The sequence below is a fragment of the Emys orbicularis genome, chromosome 5 (genome assembly GCF_028017835.1).
Source record: "Emys orbicularis isolate rEmyOrb1 chromosome 5, rEmyOrb1.hap1, whole genome shotgun sequence".
In the NCBI taxonomy this organism is placed as follows: Eukaryota; Metazoa; Chordata; order Testudines; family Emydidae; genus Emys; species Emys orbicularis.
The window spans coordinates 32126342-32147784 of record NC_088687.1 but is presented as its reverse complement, the minus strand read 5'-3'; the positions used below and the strand labels follow the sequence as shown (position 1 = coordinate 32147784).

Sequence of the window (21443 nt, the reverse complement as noted above, 5' to 3'; positions counted from 1 at the left end):
GAAGACGCGATAAATCGACTGCCGAGCGCTCTCCCGTCGACTCTGGTACTCCACTGGAGCGAGAAGCGTAGGCGGAGTCAATGGGGGAGCGTCAGCAGTCGACCTACCACAGCGAAGACACCGCGTAAGTAGCTCTAAGTACGTTGACTTCAGCTACGTTATTCACGTAGCTGAAGTTGCGTAACTTAGATCGATTCCCCCTCCCCCATCCCAGTGTAGACCAGGCCTGAGGAATGTTACCTCTGAAACATAATGACATGCATTTATATGCACCATAATAGATTGAGTTATTTTCCAACAGTATGACATTCTGTCTGGAACAACTTTTGTTACATAAGTGCATCCAACATTTGTGTTCTTGGCATTGAGAGAAAGGATTACTCCTTTGAAGCTCTCCACGATCATGCCAGTCAAATTGTGGTCATCAGTATTGCTGTTCACTCACGAATGCCATTTCAATTGGCTACAGTATTCTTATACATCCAACGGTTGACAGTGAGTAAGTGTTCCATCTCCTAGTCAGCTACATTTCAGTGATGGACAAAATACTTTATTATATAGATTAATTCTGAAGGATCCCAAAGCAAAGATGCTATACATAAATACAAGGTAATATGTAGTTTTCAATTCAAATTAGGGGAATCTAAAGTAAAACAGAGTTATCTTCTAATTGAGGTAATCTGCTATAAAAAGTTGTACTACTTTTAACCAGGGCTAATTTGCTTTCTGCTACCTGATGGATTGATAAGTAGTGGCATAATATTAAAAAAAAGGTAGGTATAGCTAGTCCATCTGAATAGGGACATATTTACACGGAACCCCTTCTTGCAAATCAGGTCTTGTCTACACTTGAAATGCTACAATGGCACAGCTTCGCTGCTGCACCATGTAGCGCTTCAGTGTAGACACTACCTATGCAGACAGGAAGGGTTCTCCTGGTGGCGTAGGTAATCCATTTCCCCAAGAGGTGGTAGCTTAGTCAATGGAAGAATTCTTCTGTTGACCTAGCACTGTCTACATCGGGGTGGGGCGGGGGGGCGGCTTAACTACATTGCTCAGGGATGTGGATTTTTACACCCCAGAGTGATGTACCTGAGTTGACCTAACTTTTTAGCATAGACCAGGCCTAAGACATTTTAAAAATCAACTATAGGATACCAGAAGCCTGCTTGGAATATATTGAGTTCAAATGCAGTTTTTGTTTACCATATTACTGATGAGTGGCAGTGTAAAACTCTCATGTTAATAGGTAAAGGGGTCAGCCAAAAGGATTGGTGAACAACTCTTGATTTGTATCAGATCCTTCATTCAAGTATCTCAAAGCACTTTTGCAGACACTAAATTCCAAATACACATATGGTAGGTATATCTACTTCACATGTGTAAACGAAGGCATAAAATGTTAGATTATTTGCCCAGGATCACAACAATTTTTTTAGCCACTGAATGCAACAGAATGGTTAAGGATAGGCCATAAAGGCTTTAGATGCGACCAGAACTCCTGCCTTCCTTTAACACTACATGAGCACTTACGTGACCACACGCCAGTCATGCCAACCCACGCAGTAAAAATGTGTCAAGAGTTAACCGTTTCCCTCTTCAGATATGAAAGAGGGCAGGGCCTCATCTGTGATCTTTTACAAAGCTTCAATTTTTAGCAAGGCACCCAATTTTAGCTTCTGTTGGCCGTAGCCCATTCTAACTGCCATCTCTACATCCTTCAGCGGCGTTTCTTTCCTGCCCTACATTGCTATCAAAACTCTGGTCTTCTAAACCTCCTTGGGATGATGAGGAAAAGTAAGTCTGTGATCATATGATGACCCAGCTAGTATTCGTTAAGTGTCTGTTACCAAACATTATGCCAGTTTCCACACAGCACTCTGCCAATCCTGGCCTGCATCACTCCCGATGTTCACCTCCTTGCCTGGCCTCAGCAGAGCGCCAATAGCACCAGATAACTGGATATGAATAAACTTCCAGAGGCTAGATCAAGACCAAACACTTAACTTGTGAGCGAAACCAAACTTCAAGGGCTCCAAAGGCACATCAGCACCTGTGCCACCTATACCTCTAGAGAGAGTGCCTCTTTACAGAGCAGTTGTCATGATGCAACATGCAGTTTGGGAATATCAGGAAAGCAAGACCTTTTTTTGTTTGACCCTGCCATCTGAGGTGAAGTTATGAATACACTGGAGTATTAAGCTAGATGAAAACTATTTGAAATTAGATCAGGAAATTCGGAAAAAGCTAGTTGTCAGCATTCCCCAAAAATGGTATTAAATTCTGGCAGCTCAGACATTGCTACGTTAACATTATTTTCTTGGGTCTCCCGTAATGGTGTTATCAAATGACAGAAGTAGTTTTGCTAGCAATTTCCCCCTCTTTACTGACGAGGATCCCAATACAATGTCTTTTCAAGAATACCATGAGAAATTTTTTTTTGCCAAGGATCTTGTCACCTTAAACAATGCACTTGTGAAATGTTCCTTCTCATGAGATTTCTGAGAGAGCCCAAATAAAACAAAAGCATCACACGGGGGAGGGGCGGGAGGGGGGAGGAGTATGTTGTGTAAAACTCAGCCACCAGTACATTAATAGCCCCAAAACATAGTAACATTCAAGGGTATTTATACTTCATGTACTAGATGTATATTGACCAGTCTAAAGTCCAATTCAAACAAAACCAGGCAAAGTGACCATTTAAAAAAAGCGAATCACTGTTGAAGCAATTTATTTTAAGTCATAAACTGCTCTCTGCTGGGCTGTTCTGCTCATCACCTCTGCAACACAGAACTGTATTCTTCTAAGAGAAAAAGGTACTGCAACCTTGTGTCCAAGAGCATACTGCATCATATGCATGCACCCGGAGAAGTGTGATGGAGTACTAAACAAAACAGTTGGTGACACCAAAAACAGGAGTGCCCTTATTTGCAGTATCAAAAATACCCAAGAGAGTCTCAACATGGCACTTCTGCCTCACTGTCAGAATGTAATGGCTAGCAGCATGCTCTGATTTGGGCTTGAAAATAATGCCGACAGAGAGTCATTAATCTGGAGGTGCTGCACTGGAGATAGACATCAAACCCAACTTCCCTATGGTCTCCCCATATCTTGTAGTTGCCCAGGTTGAAAGGACAAGTGTATTAGGTTAACTAGTTTATTGCCAGCATTTCCTCACACAGGTGCTGGTTCTCCTACCCAAGGCACTGTTACAGATATTGACTAGCTCTCTGGTTCATCTATGGAGTACTGCTGGGCTGGCCATGCAACAGAACAGGGAGCCTGATGCAGCTGCAACTTGGAATATTCCGTAAGAGGAGAGTTCTGTGGTGAGGTGCACAAATACCATGGTGATGAGTGGCACAGAAGAGCCTATTAATAGGTGGAACAGGTCAATCTCTTACTGTAGACAGGGCTTACAAGAATTAATAAGTGTGCGTTAACATAGTGGGAGTGGGAGTCAGGTGGGAACAAGCCATTTATTTTGGTAAAGATAATAGCCCTGAAGCCACTTGACCTGACTAACACCCTCACTGCTAAGAATCCCCCCCCCCCCCCCCCGCCGAGTTTAACTCACAAATAAAAAAAAATACCCTAAGAAAAACTGGTTTATAATGAAAACTGTAGCTGCCATGGGCTATCTTAGGTATTTGTTTTCAGTTGACTCAAAACATCTGGAGTGCTTTATTTTGCGATTTTCTGGTGTTTTTCAGCCAGTGTGGGTTTTTATTTATAGGAAGATTTCAAATTCAAAATGTGGCCAATGTTTAGACACAAAAAAGTCAAAACAAAACATTTTTTCTTTTGAAATTCTTCTGTTTTTTCTTGTTGAAAATCTGAGTCAAATTCAACCTGAATTCACAAATAGGCTTTTTTAGTGCTCCAAAACTATTTTTAAAAAAAAAACAGCTTTATTTAGCTCCAGTACCATAGGATCAGAGCATCACACAATCATTAGCATATTTATTCTCCCAACACCTGTAAGATAGTGTAATAAAGTGCATTTCTCTAAGTGACCAAGATCCCAGGTTGCAGGGAGGAAATTAAACCCTGGTCTCTCAAGTCGGAGGCTAGGATGCTGCTTCCTACAGAAACACAAGCTTCATGTTTTGACCTGTTACATTTGACCAGGTCACATTTTGACCTGTTATAGCAGTTACAAGCACAGACATACTATGAAATTAAGTTTTGAGCCTCCTTTTCAGCAATCAATGGGCGATAGATCAGTTTGGATAAGGCTTCATGAGGTATAACAGATTCAAAAGGCTACACTTTCAGAGCAGCAGATTGATATTTAATTGCTTGTCTCTCACAAGGCTAAATTCTCTCCTCAGCTTTGAATATTCACTCCAGAATGCAGCATGAGCAAGGGCCAGATTTTAGCCAACTGCATTTTCCTTCCGTTCATTGTACATGTAATTGTAAGAGATTTATGAAGGAACATCCCATCAAACACTGTAAAGAAGTCTTTTCCTCTACTTTGGATCTTACTCAGGGTGGCCTCACATGCTGAAAACCTCATTGACAACTTGATTTGGTATTTCAAAATAATTTAGGATTTTTGGAGAAATGGGAAATTTTAAGATTTGAGATAAAGATCAGTTTGCCGCAAACACACTGATTTTTACGTTCTCCTATAAAAGTGTCCATTCTGTGGAAGTTCTCTCAAAAGAAGATTTTTGGATAGCAATCGGCCAAGACCAAATGGAAAACAGCACGTGAAATTTGAAAAGAGTTACTTTCACAGAACTATACGTAGTAATACAATAAATTGTATAGGATATATGATAATCTTAAGGGAGAAAAAAAAATCTTAATTCATTAATTCTACATGTTGAACTTTGAGTTTCCTCTTTCACAAAAATATGAGGCATCATGCTCATGCATTTCAAGACAGAATGTATCAGTCAGAAAGTATTAAGGCTACAAAGTTTTCCAAACCTGGATGTTTAAAGTGAAGACCAAAACTTTTACACCTATATGTATTGTCATTTTAGGCTAGGATTTTCAGAGACGTCTAAGGGACTTAAGGTGACTAAACTCCCTTTGCTTCTTATCTACTCCACCCACTCAGTTCTACACTAATTTGTAATTATGACACAAGAAGCACTAATGCAACAAGCAAGCAGATTTCCTTAAAGGAAAGTAAATACAAGGCTAAATTTTTATGGCCCTTTACCACCCCACCTCCCAGAGCCTTTTAAAAGTAAAAATCAGTTAGGAAACACTAGTTGAAAATATCCATCCAGTAAATGACTTACATAGTTATCTCTTGCAGACCAGCCTGGGTAAAGCTGCATGTGTAGCTGCCTTTCTTTCCGAGCTAGTTCATAATATTTAGCTTGTTCTTCACGGGAGAGAGCATGCCACTGGAAATAAAACAAACAGTGTTAAACTAGGAAATACATCACACCCAAGCAATGTGTCTCATGAACAAATGTTTCTGAGACCCTTTTTTGGTCCTGTCTCACTGCAAGTGGAGAAGAAATTCATTACTGATCATGAGGTCTTGCATTTCCTACCCAACCATTTGAACATTTGTCAGCATTATAAATGCCAGCTGCCTGGAGCGAGAGAAAATTTGTTTATGCCAACTACAGGATTCTCCATATAATCTATTCAGGGAGCCATGATTGCCCACCGTCACACGAGAAGCCCACAGTACTGGTAATAAAACAAATTTGCCTTTACACAACCGTCTCCATTTCACATATCTGAGTGCAAATATTAAAGGTATGTCTACACTACAGCAGTGAAACTGTGCACCCATAGCACCATAGTGTAGATGCTTCCTACAATCGACGGAAGGGGTTTTTCCATCAGTGTAGTTAATCTGTCTCTCAAAAGGAAGTAGCTAGGTCAATGGAAGAATTTTTCCATCAACCTTGCTGCATCTACTCCAGGGATTAGGTCAACTAACCCCAGCACTTGGGGCAAATTTTTTCACAGCCCCAAGCAACGTACCTAGACTGGTCTTTTTTAAGTTAATACTAGGCCTAAGGCTTGGTCTACACTCAGACATTAGGTTGCCATAGCTACGTTGGTCAGGGTGGGGGGAAAAAGCCACACTCCTGACAGACACAGCTATGCCAACAGACGGGGCCGGCTCCAGGGTTTTTGCTGCCCCAAGCAGCGGGGAGGGGGAGGGGGGGAGAGAAAAAAGAAAAGCCGCGATTGGCGGCACTTTGGTGGCAGCTCCACTGTGCCACTTTCTTCTTCGGTGGCACTTTGGCGGCAGGTCCTTCCCTCCGAGAGGGACCGAGGGACCCGCCGCCGAATTGCTGCCGAAGAGCCAGACGTGCCGCCTCTTCCCCTTGGCCGCCCCAAGTACCTGCTTGCTGAGCTGGTGCCTGGAGCTGGCCCTGCCAACCTCAATGCAGGCGCAGCTGTGTCAATGGGAGAATGTGGGTGATGTTCCTAAATGTATGGAAAAAACCCTCCCATCAGCATACAGGACATACGTCTACAGTACAGGGGAAGGCCGGCATAGCTATGCCAGTACTCTCTCCACAATGGAGAGACAGCCTAAGTCAGGCTCAAATACAAGAGAGCCTCCTGTCTTAGGTTTAAAAGCAACAAATATATCCATATTTCTATAGGCTCGACTCCAACGGGAAGGCTGGTAAATGAAATTACAGAAAGAACGTCAGAAGCTATTTGGGGAAGGGACTTTTTGTTTGGTATTTGTACAGTGCCTAGCACAGCGGGATCCTGTTCCATGATTGGGACTCCTAGGCATTATGAAAATATAGAAAATTAACTTTTGCAAGTTTGCACCAGTAAGGCAACCAGATAGCCCAAGCGCATCCTAGTAACCATCAATTCCGCATTGCAGTGGCATCTGCAGCTCTGCCTGTGACCTGTCCCCCTGCAAACACTAAACCAGTCTTTTGCTGGCTCCTGGGTGCAGAGAAAAGTTTCTAAAAATACTGGAACAAGGACATTTCTCCTTTCCATTTTCCTAGCTTCATTAGTGAATTTCCAAAGGCCAAAAAAAGAGATGCTTTGTTATTACCCACTTTTAAAATCTAACCTGCAGAGTTTGCGGGGCACTGCCAGATAACAGGGGTCAATGTTCGACCCTTTTCTACTTCAGAACTAAAGAGTTTAGATAACTTGTTAAACTTGTGCAGAGTCAAGTTCATGGTTTTCCCCAGACGAGCCATTTCCCTTGTTTGTTTGGATTCTTCACACAACATGGAAGAGTTGTTTTTAAAAATAATGACGTGACAAACTAGCAGGGAGACTCAGTTTCAGGTGGGCACTCCTGCTTCTAACTACTTTTAACAAACGACTAGGTTTTCAGGTCAAGAGTGTCCCCTTTTAATGTCTTTCTTTTTGACACTTATGTCAAAGATGCACAGTAAAGGTTTGGTTTTAACTTGGCAAGTTCCAATATGTTGTTGAAAGCATAACAATCTAGCCTATTGATGGCTTTCTACCAAGCTAAATGCATGGTATCTCAATACTCTCCAAAGAGCACGGACTATTCCAGAATAAATAATGTTAGTCTTTTACATCTGAGCAGTCAGTCAATCTGGGACACCCAGTAAAAGGAAAGTAACAGCTAGGGAACAAATTCCACACAAAGAACGCCATTCAGGCAGCAGGTAGACACAACTAAGGCAGCCAGCTTTCAATAGAAAGAGAGGCTAGACTAGAAAGGTCAGAGTACCTCAACTAGCTGCCAGTTTAGGCATTTCTGCTCCAATGCACGGAAAGTGAAAATGCTTAGAACAGTGTTTAAGATAAGATAGACACATTTTTGGGAAGATTATGCTGTTTATAGCAAAATGATGCATTGAATATAGCTGCCTTATGACCATGAAAATAAAAACATCTTTCTAATAAAGGAAGCTCATCTTTCCGTTCAAAACTTAGTAGGAAGTTTACATGTAACATGGAGGAGGTGAAAGTGCAGTGGCACGAGGAATTCCATTTTATTTTCTGGGGTCACTGGTTCCTAAAGGTCATGTAACTGTTTCTGATGTGACAGAGCAGCAGGAGTTTCATTTCTCATTGACTTAATTGTTCAGACTCCTGGACTATCCAACAAAGCCTGGACTTCAAAATCTTGCAGAAGATTTACTTGTACAAGTGCAGAGGCCCCTTTGGATAAAGGAGATGTTCTCCCATATCACATCTCTTGAAAGTGTGCTACACATGTTCAAATTAAAGTTTCATTTAATACTACTATATACAAGGATTTAAATTCAGGGTCTAAAAAAAAAAAACTCAGGAAAGCAAGAGAATTCAGAGTTCAGAATGCACATTGGAGCTGGAACAGAGACCTTCATTCACAAAGTCACCAACTGTGATGGGGGTGTTGAGAGGGCAGGTATAACGATGCTAGTAAGGCTAGAATGATAGCCTAGATTTGCAGCCTTAAGGCTGCATTTCCTGGCTTTTATGGGCATAAAACAAAGCATCAGATAATGTAATAGGGCTTTTTTTTTTTTTTTTTTTTTAAAGATAGGTATTAGGAGCCATCATAATCTATAGATAAATTCTAATTCCACTATAGAGTAGACATGAAAGACCCATAAAGCTGCATTGTCAGATTCTGCAATTTTCATAGGTTTTTTTTTTATTAGATATTGATGTCTTCTGATATTTAACTGTTGCATCCACTACAGGCAACAGTCCTCACTGATCCCAGAGTGCTGCCAACTTAAAACCTAGACTCCAGAGAGGCTCAGAGAATAGGAACTCTTCCCACTTACAGCTAGGAATTTGTCAAGAGGTCACCATTTCACAATAGCATCAGAATGCCCAAAAGCCTGCAAGGGTGTCAGAATACAAGTTCTTTGAGGCAGAGACCACGTCCCTGTGTCAAAATGACAAGAGGCAATGAAAGGGGATGAAGGAGAGAGAGCAAATAAGGGCTCATCTTCACTTGACACACTAGAGTGGTGCAGCTGCAGCACTTCAGCATAGACACTATTTACACCAACAGAAGGGTTCTCCCATCAGCACAGGTAATCTACCTCCCCAAGAAGAGCTAGCTAGGTTGACAGAAGAATTTTTCCATTGGCCTAGCACTGTCTACATCAGGGGTTAGTCGGCTTTATTGTGTTACTCAGGGGTGTGGATTTTTCAGACCCCTGAACAATGTAGCTGGGTCAACCTAACTGGAGTGTAGACCAGGCCTAAGGTTACAAACACTCAAAAGGCGTGCACACACACACACACACACACACACATTTTGTGTTTGTTTTGTTTCATTGAGGGAGATGGGGTGGTGGTGGGTTAGTTAGAAAGTAAGAGCCACATAAAGTTGTCGACACACCTTAAAAGTAGGTCTTGAGGTACATTAGTGAAATTAGCGAGATAGCCTGGATTAAAAGATTCTGAGACTTGTGAGATAAACAAAATGGAGCATCAAGGCTGGAATGATTAGTGGAGAGGAGGTGAGTATATTATTTTTTATATACAAGAATAATCAAAATCAAATAAAAGCATGTTTTGATGGAGCCAGGAAGCAAACTTTACAATATTCTTTACAAACAGAACCATAATCACATTGACACCAAACTCTGTTTTAAAAGCCAAGGGCTTTAGGTAGCTGGCAAGCACAGCTCAAACTAAAGAAGTCCCAGAAGAGAGAGAAAAACTGATCTTATTGGCAAGTCTCAGAACTTGCACAGGAAGAGGAGAGAGAGAGGGGCTTTTTAATCGTGTTACTTGGCACGTATTCTGATCTGATAATTTCTAAAGTAAGTAAAAATGCAGTGTACCAAGGCAACACTGCTTCACTACATCTCCTTGGCTAGTTTACTCATGCTGGGCATGGATAATTCTAAGGTCTGGTCTACAGTAGGAAGATAGGTTGGTATAACTACATCACAGAGTGATGTGAAAAATTCACATCACAAACAATGCAGTTAAACCAACCTAACCCCCAGTGTAGACAGCAAAGTATCCTCCTGTCGACCTAACTACCACCTCTTGAGGATTATCTACAACAATGAGAGCATCCCTCCTCTCAGCATAGGTAGTGTCTACACTGAAGCTACAGCTATGCTGCTGCTGCATTTTAAGTGTAGACAAGTCCGAGGGATGGATTGTGGTCCTACTTAGAACTTGCATTTTATTTTTAGATCAACTGAATCTAATAAAAGTCTCTTTCCACCTGCTTTTTACTCCCAAGAAGGAGTTAGTAAAATATTAAGACAGTCCTTGGTAATATACACATTAGACACAATCACAACTTTTATGTCCAGTGCTGCAGTCAAAAAGAGAGGGGTAAGTCTGATGATATGGCTAACTCCCCTGCATGAAACCAAGATAACAGTTTTTATTTTTAGTTGCATATCCTTGCTTCTACTAACTGTTAATATGTGTATTCTAGTCAACACATCAAGCCAGGAAGTTTGCCTTAAAACCCTCTAAAAAGGCTATATACACCAATTACTAGTAAATACATATTGTACATACCCTTCTGCCAAGAATCTGGTTGATAGCTGCGCTCTCTTTCAGAGTACACTCTGCTACGACGTTTGCTCTCATTTCTTTCATGTATAACATAAAAGCATTCAGAGGTTTTTTAATGTGAGGTCTTTTCGGCTCTTGCTCTTTTCTCTGTTCATGCTGAGGCTTCCTAAAATGTGGTGGGGGAAAAGACATAACATCTATTTACTAGGGCTACCATACGTCCGGATTTCCCCAGACATGTCCAGCTTTTCGTTCTTTAAATAGCCGTTCGGGAGAGATTTCTAAAAATCTAAAAATGTCCGGGATTTCCCCCCCCAGTCGGCTATTTATAGACCGAAAAGTGGCAGCCAAGCGCTGCTCGGCAGCCAAAGCCCTTTCCCGGCTCCCCCCCATCCCCTGCAGCCTTAGCACGCCGCCCGGCCCCGCAGCTGTCCACCCCTCCCACAGCTCACTTCCCCCTCCTCCCTCCCCTGAACGCTCCGCCCTCCTGCTCCTCCCCCTCCCCTGCTTCCTGCGAATCAGATGTTCGCGGGAAGCCTGAAAACAAGCAGGGGCAGGCGGGCAGCAGCAGGTAAGCTGGGGCGGTGGGGGACACGCGAGGAGGAGGGCTCCGGGGAGGCGCAGCGCGGCCCAGTCCAGCCCTGACCGAGCGGCTCCCTCTGACCCTAGCCAAGCGGCTCCGGCCCCAGCGACTCCGGCCCGGCTCAGCTCGGGCCCTGGGGCACCGGCCCCGGTTCCAGCCGAGCGGCGCCGGCCGGGCCCCGGCCGAGCGGCGCCAGCCGAGCACCCCCGGCCCCGGCCACAGCGGCTCCGGCCCAGCTCGGGCCCCAGGGCGGCGGCCCCAGTTCCGGCCGAGCGCACTAGCCCGGCCCCAAGCCCCGTGACCCCGGCCGGAGCTCCGGCCGGAGCGCAGCCCGATTCCTGGGCTCTTGCTAAAGCCGGCCCTGGTCAGGGGACAGGGACGGGGGGTTGGATGGGTCGGGAGTTTGGGGGGGGGCTGTCGGGGGCAGGGATCTGGAGAGGGGTTGGGACAGTCAGGGACAGGGAGCGGGGGGGGGGGCTAGATGGGTCGGGTGTTCTGGGGGTCCTGTCAGGGGGCGGGGAGCAGTTGGATAGGGCATGGGAGTCCCGGGGGTCTGTCTGGGGGTGGGGGTGTGAATATGGGGTAGGGGTGTGGATAAGGGTCGGGGCAGTCAGGGGACAGGTAGGGTCCTAGGGGGGCAGTTAGTGGCAGGGGTCCCAGGAGGGGGCAGTCAGGGGACAAGAAGCAGGGCAGCTTAGATAGGGGGTGGGGTCCTAGGGGGCAGTTAGTGGCAGGGGTCCCAGGAGGGGGCAGTCAGGGGACAAGGAGCAGGAGGGGGTTGGGGGTTCCGAGGGGGGCAGTCAGGGGGTGGGAAGTGGGAGGGAGTGGATGGGGCGGGACAGGGCAGGGGCGGGGCTCCTCTCCCCCCCCCCCCCCATGTCCTCTTTTTTGATTGCGGAAATATGGTAACCCTATATTTACCTTTAGTCTAAAAGTTATTGAGAGGAATATTTTCAAGCTTCAATTTCAAATTAAGGATGTGCTACTGTATGTTAAGTTTGAGAGCTCATGTTTGATCTACTACTGCAACTTTTGAACTTACAGTAGAATCTCAACGTTACGAACACCAGAGTTACGAACTGACTGGTCAACCACATGCCTCATGTGGAACCAGAAATGGAGATGGAAGGAGGAGGAGGAGGAAGAGAAAGACGAAGAAAGGAAAAGCAAATACTGTACAGTACTGTGTTAAACTACTAAAAAATAAAAGGGACATTTACTAAAAGTTTTGACAAGGTAAGGAAACTGTTTATGCTTGTTTCATTTAAATTAAAATGGCTAAAAACAGCATTTTTCTTCTGCCTAGTAAAGTTTCAAAGCTGTATCAATGTTCAGTTGTAAACTTTTGAAAGAACAACCATAACGTTTTGTTCAGAGTTATGAACAACCTCCATTCCCGAGGTGTTCGTAACTGTGAGGTTCTACTGTATTCTGTATTTAGGACTGAATTTAGGAGGAGGGTGTTGGATTGGCAGTCCTTGACTATGAATGAAATTGTACTTGATTTATCCATGAAACAAACACTCTGCCAGCATGTTTCCACAGTGCTCTGGAAGGCCATCTTTAGGGGTGAAAAGGTAGCTCAGTCTCCTTGCCCATTTATTTCTTGAGCCCTTTGTGTTCATCTGCTAAAAAGGATGCCAAATTATAGTGGTGGTTTTTGCAGTCAACACCTTTGCACTAGAAACTGACTGAGTATCAGCTCACAAGCCTAGCTTCAGATAAGCCATCAAATGGCAATACAGCTTTCGGCAGCTACCACCTTAGGCCTGGTCCCCACTAAGCCCCCACTTCAGACTAAGGTACACAAATTCAGCTACGTTAATAATGTAGCTGAATTCGAAGTACCTTAGTCCGAACTTACCGCGGGTCCAGACGCTGCAGGCAGGCTCCCCCATCGATGCCGCGTACTCCTCTCGCCGAGCTGGAGTACCGGCGTCGACGGCGAGCACTTCCGGGATCGATCCCAGAACATCGATTGCCTGCTGCCGGACCCTCCGGTAAGTGTAGACGTACCCTTAGATAACATTCAAGGGAGTGACCTAGAAATAAAGGCTTCATATCAATACTCCTCCCATGAGCCATCCACTCCCCCCTTTAGTTATAGCAAACTTTACAGAATCATAATTCAGAGTGACCATGAAGGACACTTGCTTTGTTTTTTACTTCTCAGCCCTCCTTTTAACTATTAATCTGCAAACACTTCAGGATTTAAGGGCTAGCACAGAAAGGCAGACTCACACATGCATTAAGTCGCTGTCAGTGTGTGGATGTTCTTGTTTGACTTGAGGTGTTACAATAGCTGGGTGAGGGATTCCAGTTGCGTGAGGGCCTGGAGGACCAGGAATCATATGATGTGAAAACCTAAAAAACAAACCAACCAAGTAGAGAGTCTATCACAATAGGAAGAACAGGCTGCATATCCAAAACTTGTACATTAGCAGTAGAACACTACAGAGCTTGCAACAAAGAATATGTAAAAATTAGTTAGCGAAGATTCATGCATTGTATCTAAGCTTATTCAAAATAGGCCAACATTTTGGTCTGAAGAAGTTATTTTATTACCTCTCAAATAAAGAGATGGCAATGTGCACAAGGAAGTGGAACATACCTACTGTTGCACTAGATATCAATAAAAATACACTTTCCCCATAACCAAAAGGGGCATTAACACAGCAGCATATAAATACTGAAAATATCCATCACCAGCCAACAAAGGAGGGAACTGCCATGCAGAAAAAGAAAAAGAAAAAATGCAAAAAGGAAGAGAACAGTCCTTTCAAAAAACCCCATAGGTATGTTGGTATTTAGTTTAGAACCTTTTGCTTTTCAAAATATTTTAAAGTAAAGTAAACATGTAAGGGTCCAAGATCATTTCACCTATACCCCTACTTCCCCGACATTCTGGGCTAAATCTTTTAACTCTAAAGGGAAATCTGGTATTCCGGAAGGGAAAACCAACCGGTTCTTCCAGAACTAGATGACTTTCCCTTTCATTGTGTTAAGATAGAAGAAAAAAAATCATCCTCATAATCAGGGGTGCGATCCTCAAAGTGCTGAGCATTCTGGCTCCAATCAAGCAATGCACTGAAGCACATGCTTATCTTTGAGCATGCGAAATAGTCTCACTGCTGTAAAAGCAAGCACATGCTTCAATTGCTTGCTGGATTGCAGTCCCAAGTGGTCAGTACTTGCAGGATCAAGCCCCAAAAGAGAACAGTTTACTGCATTTGTTAGTGTTAAAGCTTATGCTACAGTGATTTGCACAAGAGAGCCCAGTAACCCAACAGAATGAGGTTGGGAAGGGGTAAAGTTTGTTGTGGGGAGAGCAGCTATTTTCCTCTTGGATACCCTGACTGAAACATGCCTGTAGTTCACCTGAAAATGAGTAGAGGAAGAGTAATTAAACACAGAAGCCCATATAAAAAGTTGTGAGGAGCCCACCACTTAAGTGGACAATCCAAAGCCCAGTGTGAAAGCAAAACAAAATGCAGAGATGGGACATTGCAACCTTGTGTACACCAAGCACAGGATGTGTAAGCCATCTTTCCAGAGTGCAAAAGCATTACACAGAGAAGATTTGGAGTTTGGCATGGCCAAGTCTCAGTTAGCATTGCTTGCTTGCACTAATATGTAAACATAGTGCCTGATTCACACACCAGTACAGACATACTGTGTGTATTTACAGCTTGTTGGCATCCCTTTCCTTCTAATAGCTTTGGGATAAGAAATTCCAACTTGGGAGTAGTTCTGCATATTTCCACATGGCACAGTACCCAATTTGAACTATTTAAGAGTGTAATTACATAATTCAAACTAGAATGAGAAGTTTTGCCTGGTTTCATATTTGAAGAATAAAAACTGGAGTATTTCCTAATACGTTGTGTCTAACAAACAATGCCCATTTGATATGAAATGGTTTGATTATTGGTTAATACAATTCATAAGTGTTTCTAATTTCAATACTTCACTGACTGCCAGGGAAATGCTGAATGAGACTAGTGTGGGATCCAGGCAAACTGTACATACACAAACATTTTAAATAAAAATTATACATACATTTTTCGCTGACTGAAAAGCAAGCAAAGGCAGACCAAGATGCAAGCAGAAGAGCAACTTGCCCTTTAATGCCAGCAGTTACTCCCCGGTCAGTCATTCACCTCCTACACCTACCTGGACATGGAAGGGTCGACTGAGAGTGAGGATGGGTAGGGCTGCCTGAATCCACTCGAGATGGGATATACAGGCTGACCTTGCCTGAGGTCACAGAAGAAAGGAACCCATCAATAATATGATATTGTATTAAAAGATACCCTAGAGTCATAAGCACTTGATGGGAACTCAGCGTGGTAGCAAACAGTTATGTGCCATGTATTCTGTAGCTCATGGGTGTCTACATGCTTGCACTGAATAAGATTTCTCTCTCGCCCACTGAAAAGATATTCGTAATCTAGGTTTTGTTAAACACAAAAAAACATTGCCTATTTTTAAGTCATTGGGCCATATTCCAATACCCTCAACTCCTGTGGAACAGTAGTCCCATTGCAATCAGTGTATGAGTACCAGAATCTGGCCCACTGTTAGTGTATTAACAGTGACTCCCACAGAACCATTTGGAGAGTTTTCTTTGGGGGGGGGGGGGGGGGGAGAGGGAGGGGAAATCTTTGAAATCCCAGGCCTGTCTTCATTTTACATCTCATACAGCATGTCACAAGTTGTCAGCACTTTTACGAAGCTAAAGAAAAGTTATATATTTTATTAATAAATATAAATAAAATGAAAAGTACATTTTAGTCACTTGGGTTTAAGGCTTTTTTCCTTTTCTTTTTTCAACCAAGTGACTAAAGCCAGCTCATTTGAAACCCCACCATTCTTTAGAATTTCTTAAAGATATTGTCTCTATATATGGAATTCTATCACCAATTAATGCTTCAAACACTTTGAACTTTTTCTGCTTAGTTCACATCGTCTTTACTTCCAGTTGGCGTTGATGCAACTCTTGAACAAGGATTAATGCACTTAAGTAACAAAGTTCAGACAGAATAATTGATCCAGCTTTGAAAGACTAAGCTCCATCAATTCTATTCAAACACTTATTGATAGACAGATTTAGTGTTAAAACTGGGACTTCCAAAGCTGCTGGCATTTATAATGCTCAGGCTGAGAGTTTTCACACTAAGTGAGTATGCGTGTGGGGGGGGGGGGGGGGGAAAACAGTGCTCAAAACCAGAAAAAAGTAGTAGAAATCTCAGTAATGCTGCAGCATAGAATTGAGCTGGAAAGAGGCAGAACATAACGGATTGGGGAATATGTTCAAGTATGAGTGAGCACCGCTGAGTGGATTTCAAAATTTTACAATTAGATAGTCTCTCCTTTTCCTCCCAGTTTCCTTACTCCCTTCTACACCCTCCCAATCTTTGCATCAAGAAACTATTCAGAAGAAATGCTGGCACTTAACCAAAGCTGGAAAAGGACCACCAGAAATCATCTGGTAGTGGTGAGGTGGCAGCTCAGTCTTGAGACCAGTGAACAGTAAACTGGAAATCAGATGCTCTGTCTTTGCTATTAACTTACTATTGTGGCTTTCAGCAAGTGATTTTTGTCCTGATACCACAAGGCACAGAGCAACCAGAGCTCAGACTCAGACTATGTCCAGAAGGGACCATCATGATCATCTAGTCTGACCTGACCTCTTGCACACTGCAGGCCACAGAACCTTGCCCAGCCACTCCTGCAATAGACCCATAACCTCTGGCTGAGTTACTTAAATCTTCAAATCTTGATTTAAAGACTGCAAGTTTCAGAGAATCCACCATTTACTCTACTCTAGTTCAAACCAGCCAGCGACTTGTGCCCCATGCTGCAGAGGACGGTGAAAGACTCCCTGAATCTCTGCCTATCTGATCTGGAGGGAAATTCTTTCCCAACTCCAAATATGGCGGTCAATTAGACCTTGAGCATGTGGGTGAGACCCACCAGCTAAACACCTGGGAAAGAATTCTCCGTAGTAACTCAGAGCCCTCCCCATCTAGTTTCCTATTTCTGGCCATTGGAGATATTTGCCACTGTAAACAAGCATCATACCATCCCCTCCATAAACTTATCAAGCTCAGTCTTAAAACACGTTATGTATTTTTGCCCTCCTTGGAAGGCTGTTCCAGAACTTCACTCCTCTGACCATCAGAAACCTAAAATTTCTAGTCTAACCTTCTTGATGGACAATTTATATCCATTTGTTCCATCTTGTTCCAACTTTGGACCTTAATTTAAAGACTCCTCTCTCTCCCTGCTGTTTATCCCTCTGATGAATTTAGAGCAATCATTTCCCTGAACCTTCATTTGGTTAAGATAAACAAGCCAGGCTCCTTAAGTTGAGAGGCTGCTCAGCACCTTGCATGATCTGGTCTGAAATGTATGTTGGTTTCCCCTCAATCTAAAATTGGAATGATAATACTTACCATTAGGTAGGGCACAGAATTGAGTAACAAGGTATGGGATTCTAATTCACTTAACCCCTCCTATAGTTTGTCAGTTTGTCCTCCTATAGTTACATATACACACACATTTGTTATCGATAGCCACACACACACACACACACACACACACACACACACACACACACACACACACACACACACACACACACACACACACACACTTGTTATCCATTCTAAAATGCTTGGAGATTCTCAGACAGTTCAAGCATTATTGATCATTCTGTGATGGGAGACACTATACGTAAATACTAGCTCCTGAAGGAATCCTACTCTGAGCATGAGGATCCTTCTACTGCTAGTGTTAAAAATTAACAAAAATATATGAACTCTCCAGTAATTGAGTACTGTCCTCAAATCTTACCGATTCTGTAAGGAACATAATATAAAGTTTGTTCTCTATTTTGGTGCCGTTTCCAGTAAAAAAAAACAATTCCATACTTGAAAGTTTGTTACAAGTAATTGCAATTTTGTTTGTTAAAAAAATTGATCTTTAGTTTCTTGAGACCTGTTTTTCTGCAATTCTACCAAATGTCAAGACCCAGAAGTGTGAGCCATAAAAACTATTCTCACTTCAAAGTGAAATCTATGTATTTCAATTTCCGTACATGTTAAAAAACAGATCCAATTCATTTCAAAGATCAAAAATGTTGATCTTTCAAACTAAAATAAAATAGTCATTTCTCTCACGGTAGTGATGTTTTTCTTAGTTCATAAATTCTGCAATTCATTCAATAATCCTAGAGAGGATGTGCGTGAACATATGTCTAAACAGCAGCAAGAGGATCTTACCAGCCAAGAGGTGGCGTTATCTGTCCTACACCACCAGGAGACAAGGGATAGAAGGTAGGGATATCAGGAGCTGGAGGATGTCTGGACATGCCTGTCAGAGAGCATGGAGAATAAGTTTGGTATTTGAGTGAAAATGTGGTGATTAATACTATAATACAAAAATAATATGGTTAACATCACAGTAAAAATTGTTGTTCTACACAAGGAAGTCTAGCTTTATTTTTGGTTAGTATTACAAGAAAAACACCATTAATTCCAGCCTTTAGAATAATAAGTAGAGCTTGCATCCTCTACTAAATTCAGGATTAAAACGGGGGGGGGGGAAGGAAAAAAAAAAACCCTCTTGGGAAAAGTAAAGTGGAAGGAGAAGACAAAAAACAAAAAAAAAAAAAAAAAAAAAACCAAACCCTGACCATAAATGCAGCCGCCATGAAATCTAAAAATCGTATGGAGATGCTGTGGCAATACTTCATCTCTGAAGTGTTGCACTGAACCTACTGACAGAGTCCTGAGCAAGTGTTCTGAAGAGCCAAACGAAACGAGAAAAATAAAGCGTTTTCAAACAGGCAGCACACCAGAGCTAACAGATTAGGTAAATTGTTACTTGTACATTTTTCACTGGTTCCCTTATGAATTTACAGATTTTGGAAACTTGCTACCACAGAGGATCAGTAGTTAATTAAGAATCATTTTCAGGCCTGTAATGGTCACACTTGATATGATTCATTTGGCTTCTGATTGTCACTCCAGCTCCAACTAAGCTCTTCATCAAGTTGACTCCTATGGGCTCCAAGGTCAATCTGTGTTGCACTGGTAGTGTTTCATGGAAAAAAAATAAGAGTCCCATGAGAAGTGATCCATCAGTTCACATTCCCCAGAATACGAAGTCCTACAACTGTAAAAATCACCTCAAGATTAAAACTAATCCTAGTCCCAACTGGGTCTGTGGTTTTCATGTTTTACCTAAAACTCATGCTCCAAGGAGAGAAAGAATTATGGCTAGAGGCCACAGAGACATTGGTTTATTTAAAATATGTTTCAGGAGGAGGAGGGGTTTGGAACAGCAAGAATTGCAAATTTCACTTCACATGTTAAATCAGCTACTTGAAAATGTATATTAAATATTTATATAGTGACACTCTAAAGGTGAAAGATGGAACGTTTGTGATCTTTACTTTGAGACTCTTAATGTTGATATATTTTGACCATAAACTGATTTTAAAATCTGCATTTAAGATTAAGGGATTTAAAAGGGTATGTTAGAAATCTTAAAATTGTAGTGGGGGAGGGGGGTGAGGATGGCAAAAATGTCACCTTAATGGTGTTGCTGCTACTCTGTCAGTTTTGACATTTCAGTAGGAGCTGAAACGAATAATTTAAGAGAGAACCTTCATTTGGCTTATTCCCAAGTACTCCATTTCCCTTTTACAGATTCTATAACAAGAATTGCCATACTGAGTGAAAACAAGCCCAGTGTCTCGCCTCTGGCAATGGCCAATCCTCAATACTCCCAAGGAATAAGAGACCACTATATTGTGTGCAACCAGTTGTTAAATTTTACATAAGGGGCTGGTGCTATTCCTTCCCAAGCCTTGCAACATGTGATTTGATTGCCCTTATTGAGCTAACATACACGAGTTACTCCTGGTCCAAGCTTTCAGCCCTATAAGGACTACAGCTTCAGTATGAAACATGTTGATCACTTGCGGTATGGCAGTAAAATGCATGGGCTGACTACATACCATGTGAAAGTGGTACTTTTGATTATTTGTGTGACATTTACTGACATTTTGAGGGACCCCTTGTTGTTGTATGATGGGACAGCAAAAAGGAAGGACTGCTCTCCTTGGACAATGCCTTTGCTGTGTGTTTATTCACATGCACAAAGAGAAGAGTCTTGTAACTATTTACTAACCCTCAACTCCCAGATGATTCACCTTAAAGTCAGGCTGCACATGCATGAAAACCGAGAATAAATCCTAGAGAAATGGCTGTCATGCAGTAACATAACAAAGCTCAATGGCAACTATTGACATCTCTGCCTTTAGTTAAGAATGATTTGGGTATGGCAAAACCAGTTCAAAGCCGGCATAACTCTTGCCAATTCTGTACCACATGTTCCCAGACCTCATAATACAAGGCACCTTGAAAGAAGAGTGCAGCAAGAGCTAACAGTTTGCTGAGTAACATACCACCATTGCCAGAGAGACAGCAAGTCCCACAGCCAGATGCCAAGGACTAGCAGAGCCCTGAGCAGAAGACACCCAGAAACTAGGATCTGAAGCAATTCATTTTATCGAATCCTCAGCTCAAAGAGTAACCAGGAGGTAGGACACAAACACCAATGGAAGCATATGGCAGCAAACTTTCTTGAAGTTTACCGGGGACATCTGGTCATTTTACAGTTTACTAGGTTCTGGTGCACAGATAGTATTTAAATTGGGAGACCTAGTTTGACTAAAACCGTGGAATATTTGGTCACCTCAGAGGCCTCCAGCCTTCTCGTTCATTCCCACTTCCAGCAACCTTTCATCGGCTCAGAGGCATGAGCACTGTAAGATCCCCCAGTTCAGTGAGAATAGGATCTATGCCTTGTGTTAAGGGCAAGAAAGAGCTGGCAAGGAGGGAGAAAGGAAGGACAACAGAAGGAACCAAAATAAGTACGGGAGGACTTTAAGCTAGGGCCTATGGTGGGCACAAGAGGAAAATAACTGTAGTACAGAAAGGCAAATGAAAAGCAAATCCTGGCTGAAGTCTCAACATCTTCGGAGTTCCCGTGCTGTGCACCCAATGAGCCACCACAGGCTGACAACTCTGACATAAGGGATAAAACTTCAGTGTCATAATGGGGGCACATCATAGCAATGGGACTGAGTAATTTGTTGAAAGTCCCTGAGGTATTAATTCATATACATATTTATCTTCTGCATTCATGCCCGGAGAGCAAGACTCACAAGGCCAGCAGAGTCAGTACTATTGTCCATGTTGCAGGAGCTGGAGTAGTGCCCTGGTCTATACTTGCTTGCCCCAATGCTTAAGTTCAGACTATCTCACAAGCTAGACTTTTAGGAGTGAAACAGAAATCACACAGGAGTGTGACTGGATCTTGGATACAGTCCATTGATATTGTTGGCATAGGA

The 21443-nt window shown here is 42.7% G+C and overlaps 1 protein-coding gene across 5 annotated transcripts in view; it reads right to left on the bottom strand.

Moving 5' to 3' along the window:
• Nucleotides 1-21443, bottom strand: part of LEF1 (lymphoid enhancer binding factor 1) — a 94274-nt gene that overhangs the window by 17666 nt on the left and 55165 nt on the right. For 3 of the 5 annotated variants that reach the window (XM_065405852.1, XM_065405853.1, XM_065405854.1), the window contains 5 exons: nucleotides 18304-18394; nucleotides 15191-15274; nucleotides 13259-13381; nucleotides 10438-10600; nucleotides 5262-5369 (listed from right to left, as the gene is read on the bottom strand). In XM_065405852.1, the coding sequence (XP_065261924.1) occupies nucleotides 5262-5369; nucleotides 10438-10600; nucleotides 13259-13381; nucleotides 15191-15274; nucleotides 18304-18394 (569 nt within the window). The remainder of the gene's footprint in view (nucleotides 1-5261; nucleotides 5370-10437; nucleotides 10601-13258; nucleotides 13382-15190; nucleotides 15275-18303; nucleotides 18395-21443) is intronic. The other 2 variants (XM_065405850.1, XM_065405851.1) reach the window with 1 other exon arrangement.